Source organism: Garra rufa, chromosome 11 (genome assembly GCF_049309525.1).
Source record: "Garra rufa chromosome 11, GarRuf1.0, whole genome shotgun sequence".
NCBI classification, from domain to species: domain Eukaryota; kingdom Metazoa; phylum Chordata; class Actinopteri; order Cypriniformes; family Cyprinidae; genus Garra; species Garra rufa.
In genome coordinates this window covers 25,551,194-25,557,193 of record NC_133371.1, presented here as the reverse complement: position 1 = coordinate 25,557,193, position 6,000 = coordinate 25,551,194, and the positions used below count along the sequence as shown (strand labels likewise).

The 6,000-nt window shown below is 36.2% G+C and overlaps 1 protein-coding gene across 4 annotated transcripts in view; it reads left to right on the top strand.

Moving 5' to 3' along the window:
• The window catches only part of plekha7a (pleckstrin homology domain containing, family A member 7a), a 137,256-nt gene that overhangs the window by 90,464 nt on the left and 40,792 nt on the right, over positions 1–6,000 (top strand). For 2 of the 4 annotated variants that reach the window (XM_073851055.1, XM_073851057.1), the window contains exon 9: positions 1,613–1,728. In XM_073851055.1, the coding sequence (XP_073707156.1) occupies positions 1,613–1,728 (116 nt within the window). Of the gene's footprint in view, positions 1–1,552; positions 1,729–6,000 lie in introns of all 4 variants that reach the window. The other 2 variants (XM_073851054.1, XM_073851056.1) reach the window with 1 other exon arrangement.

Here is a 6,000-nt window from a genome sequence, read left to right as displayed (position 1 = left end):
GCTGGCGGGCGGAAGACCGCAGGGCTTTTGGAGCCGGCGGAACGTTCGGCACCGTGACTCGAAATTCCCCCTCGTGCCTCGCCACAGCGGCGGAAAAATTCCGCAGGCCGTGGGGCGCGAAGGGGGGCCTGCCCGCGAGCGAGCGGCGAGTCCTCAGCATTCCCATGGTCATGCTTTCGCAATGAATGCATGAACCATCCGTGAAAGCTGCCTCAGCATGTTCGATGCCCAGACATGTGAAGCAGCTTTCATGTCCGTCCAGTGAGGTGAGGAAACTGCCACACCCAGAAGCGCACGGCCGGAAAGCCATTCTGAAAAGAACGTCTTTACACAGCCGTGAGAAATTGCTCTTTTAGTCCCGGTCTGCCCAGGGAGGAAACCGCGGCACCACTGTGCACTCAATGGGGCTTGCTCGCTGGAACGCAGGAGGCTTTTATGGCCGTGAAAACGGCCGCCCGCGGGACCCCGCTGGCGGCGCCGAGAAATTCACTCTTTCAGTAAAGCTTTGTCTCTTATTCGATCGGCGCACGCCAGCAGAGAAGAACAGCAGCAGGAACGTGAAGTCTTTGAAGATTCTTCTTCTGGAGAAGGGAAGGCTTGAGCATGAAGGCTCTGAAAGCGAAAGTCTGTTTGAGTGATGCGCGCCGCCATCTTATATACCCGTATGTACGGGGGAGTGGCCGACGCGCACGTCCACTCGCCAATTTGCAATTGGCCTTTTTATATAAGGCTCAGAGATGATCGGTCTCTCAGGCGAGATCCCATGTAACGTCGAAGTGATTCGACTGAAGGGGAACATTTAAATTATAACTTATTCATAGTTGTTGCCATTATATAAATAAACCCAGTTAATAATGTATGTATTTATTATTTATTATTTTAGTATTTATTTTAGTATCAAACACATACTTTCTTTGCTTTATTTATTTATTTATTTATACTTTCAAAGAAATATTGGGGTAAAATGTATTATTTTCATTATGTTTTTACTATATTATATTATATTATATATTATATCATATTATATTATGTTATATTATATAGCAATTTATTTTACTAACTTACAATTTGTGCAACACGGACACTATTATAACATAAACATAACGGTAGTTGTCTTTATATAAATTGTCTTTAACTTGTCTCTGCTAATACTGTATGACTTTTTGTATCTCTTATTTTTGCATTTTTAAATGTGTTTTTATTGGATGATTGAATGCTTATTGAAACAAATCTGACCTTTAGCCTTTCCGTCTGTCCTTTACAATGATTCATATCAGTGTTCCTGTATCTTAGATTACATAACTGAAAAGTTGTGTTTAATGGTTTGTATATGTGCTTCTTATCACAGTGTGGCCTTGGCTTGATAGACATTTGCTCCTTTATTCACTCTGACTCCCTGTGTCTCATCAGTATGTCTGCTGTGTTGTATTCCTCCATGCCTCTAATTATAATGCTGAAATCTCAGATGCTCCTCTGGCCAATACTTATCTGCTGATGCAGTGTTTCTCCTTTTCCTAGGGCTGGACTGACTTCAGTGCTTTCTCTCTTGCAGGCTACACACACAGGGATGCGCTCCTACATTTACAAACAAAGCTCTGTGGTTGGCTCGCAGGCGGAGCACACTGGGATGAGGACGTACTATTTCAGTGCGGACACACAGGAGGACATGAATGGCTGGGTCAGGGCCATGAACCAGGCTGCACTGATGCAAACCCATACAGTGAAGAGGTCAGTGAGTCACAAAACTTTACAAAAACATTCTCTTATTCAGTATTTATGACCAGGGAAAAAGTTGCTTAATACTTGAATGTAAAAAAAATATTTTTTCTTGTTTTAAACATACTTACAACATATTTAGGGCTAAATTATGATTTTTTTATTTGAATATAATTTATCAGCATATAAAATCTACATTCATGTGAATTACACAGTTTGACATAGTCTTATAAAATGATGCTTATTTGTTAGGCATACATCTCTGTAATGGGTAAAATTTCCGTTATATAATAACCTGTAGCAGATCTTTACAGGTGGAGCTGGGGAGGTGGAGGGTTTCAGAACAACTCTGCCATAACCAGCCATTTAAATGTAAAGAAGCAAGCTCATTGGCTGCATATGCAAGATGAACCAATCAGCTTGTGCAAAGTAGTTTAACACTGTAAATAGTTTGCGTCATCATCAGTTTGCGTCATCTAGAGTTCCATGACAGAACTTGGCGTATGTTTTCACAATATGCAGATTTAGCATATTATATATAGTAGGGGTGTGACGAGACACTTATCTCACGAGACGAGACGAGACGAGATTTTGGGTTCACGAGAACGAGACGAGACGAGATTTTTTTAACTTTTTTAAATAAATCCTCAATGATGAAATATATAGGGGACAATAGTATTTTATTCAACAAAAAACACAAAATGCAAAAAAAATAAATAAATAAATGTAGGTGCATTTTGATATGAACTTGTACTTTATGAAATTAAACTTATATTTTAATGAATTATATGCAGTAATAAAAATGCTGCATGATTCTGGGTAAACTGAAAAACAATTGTCTTTTATAAACTGGAGATCACAATTCTGAAGAAAAAACGGATTAGAAAATTAAACAAAATTACATAATTTACTAGTGGTTCTGAAGTAATGTTCATTGCTTAAGTCTGAAAAAAAAAAAAAATGAAGGAGCCCGTGTCTCAATTAATAAAGACTTTCACTATTGGAATCTCTTGAATGTTTAATTCAATGAAAAATACTTTTTTTAAAACGTGCAGTTGTCGCCCTCTCCTGGTGAAGAGAATAAACGTTTCTCCACATACGTGTTATACTTTCGTTTTTGATCGCTACTGTAGACAATAAGTGTTTATATCCAAACTATAAGCTTTTATCCCAGTACTTATGTTATTTAAATGTCTGTAACAAAGACATGATGATGATTATGTGGTTAAAAAGACTGTTTGTGTTGCTTTCTGAAACCATAGCAGTAAGAATGCAGATTTGAATGTCTTCAATAACTTTCACATCGGCGTCAGTGGAGCGTGAAACAGTTGTAATAGACAATGCTGAATCGTTGTCATTCATGAATAAGATCGCATGGGTGTTTGAATAGAGATCATGATATTTATATAACTATTAGTCATGCAGCCCTAATGTAAACACTGCAAAATGTTTTGCCATGATATTGCCACGTTCTCGCGAGACCAGTCAGATCTCGCGGGACACATCGTAGTCTCGCGAGATCTCGTGCCACGAGATCTCGTCACACCCCTAATATATAGCATTTATTTGATCCAAAATACAGCAAAAGCAGTAATATTGTAAAATATTTTTGCTTATTTACTTATATACTTTTACTTATTTAATTTATTTATTTAAAATAACTGTTTTCTAGTTGAATATATTTTAAAATGTAATTTATTCCTGTGATCAAAGCTAAATTTTTAGCATCATTACTCCAGTCGCATGATCTTTGAGAAATCATTCTAATATGCTGATATGCTGCTCAAGAAACATTTATTATTATTATTATCAGTATTTTGAAGTCAGGATTCTTTGATGAATAGAAATATTATAATTAGGATGCTTTAGAACAGCTTGGACTATTTGGAATGGTATAGAACTGTGACAGTTTGCAAAGGGTATGAATAATTTTGGACATGCCAATTTTTGTTCAAATGTAAATAAAAGATAAGTAATATTTTTTTCCACAATGATGCCTCTTGTACATCGTCTTATTATCTTTTGGGAAAAGCCTGTGTCATTTCCGGTCAAAAAAAAAAAAAAAACTTGCTGGTTGAATAAAAGTAACTTTAAGTCAGAATTTGCCAGGGGTATGAATAATTTCGGGCTTGACTGTATAGATATTTTGTTTTTAATTTAACAAGGATGCTTGACATTGATCAGAAGCGATGATAAAGACATTTATAATGTTACAAAAGATTTTTATTTCAGATAAATGCTGTTCTTCTGAACTTTCCATTCAATAAAGAAACTTGAAAAAATTCTACTCAGCAGTTTTCAACAAAATAATAATAATAAATGTTTTTTGAGCAGTAAATCAGAACATTAGAATGATTTCTGAAGCATCATGTGACACTGAAGACTGGAGTAATGATAATATAAATTTAGCTTTTAAATCACTGGAATTAAATTACATTTTAAAATATATAGAAATAGAAAACAGATATTTTAAATAGTAAAAATATTTCAAGATTTTACCGTTTTTGCTGTACTTTGGATAAAATAAATGCATGGCTTGGTGAGCAGAAGAGATTTCTTTAAAAAAAAACATTTAAAAAATCTTACTGTTCAAAAACTTTTGACTGGTAGTGTACATTTAGTTTTTGGGTGCAGAACTCGTACTTGTTTCATTTATGTATGACTGACAAACAAGCATGTTTTATTAGTTTAAATTAGTTTAAATCTGAATAAAAACAAATAGGAGGACTTTTATATTCAATTAAAATACGAATAAATCTTAAATGTAGGGCTTAATATGCTTTGTTTTGTTTTCGAATGCAAGGAAAAAAGCTTCTGATCAAAGATATTAGAAGCAAAGTGAAATTAAAAAGTTTAGTTTTAAATACATGTTTCACAAAAATGGAAATTTTCTGTAATTGGCTGTTAATTTGAAGCTGTTTCTTAAAGGGATAGTACACCCAACAAAAAAAAATTTGGTCATTAATTACTCACCCTCATCTAGTTCCAAACTTGTAAGATCTTTGTTCATCTTCGGAACACAAATTAAGATATTTTTGATGAAATCAGAGAGCTAAAGTATTCTTGTAGCTTCATAAAAGGAAGGTTGAACCATTGATGTCACATTGATGTAACTATTTTAACAATATTCTTAATATCTTTCTGGGCCTTGAATGTGGTAGTTGCATTGCTGTCTATGCAGGATCAGAAAGCTCTTGGATGTCATCAAAAATATCTTAATTTGTGTTTGTGTCTTACGGGTTTGGAACAAAATGAGGGTGTGTAATTAATAACAGAATTAAAATTTTTGGCTGAACTATTCCTTTAAATGGATTGTGTTTAAAGAGTACTATCAAATGCAGTTTGCACCAGTCTGTGTCAAGGAATGTTGTGAGTCTGTAAGTGTTTGTCGGGCGTCAGTCTTGTTGATTGACAGCGACGTCGCAGTCTCGCTCTGCCAGCGCAGAAGACCAGACGTACTGTGCAGTGACTCAGCTTTCTGTCTCTCTTCTGTCTGGGCCAGCCTCACTTCCTCGAGTCAGTCACTGAGCTCAAACTCAGATACTATGCTAGATACTATAATAATCTGGAGTCACACTATTTTTAAATACAGTTGTCAATCCCAAACACTACCTCTGTGAACATAGGCTGCATAAACATGTATATAGTTTAGCCATCTCTCAAGACTGTCAATGCTTTCCTTTGACATGCGTAATGCATGTTGCCCAATTTCAGCCATACAGATTGAATAGTTAGCTGTCACTGCTGGTGATGTCGTTAACCAAAGCACCAAATTGGGATCACGGCAGGATCTTTGAGTTGTCATAGCAGCCCAACACTAATGAGACTAGTGTCAGCTTGAGCTGGCAGTCAGCGAGGCAGAAAATTAGACTGTGATAGTCCAGGATAAAAACACCATTCTGAGTCATTTCTTTTCATAACGCCATGTAGAGACTCATAGAGTGGCTTTTCATTCTCATGGATGCCCTTATGTTTGTTTTCCCTTTCTCCTTTGCCAGAGATGTCTTGCGTATACCATTTGTTTGGTGCTTTGAATGGAATCAATCATGCTTACCTCTTGGCGTTTTATATCCGACTGTAGGAATGTGGGATTCATATTTTCAGAGAATCTCTGTAGGCTTTGTTTTGGTCCAGCTTATTTGCACATGTGGCTAAATGAGTAAATTATCTGCAATACGCCCACAAAGTGCATAAGTTTGTGCAATTTGTTCAATTGCACAAACCTCTTAGTACCCTTTATTTGGGTAAATCATAATTTGAACACTTTTGAGAAAATTAAGAGTG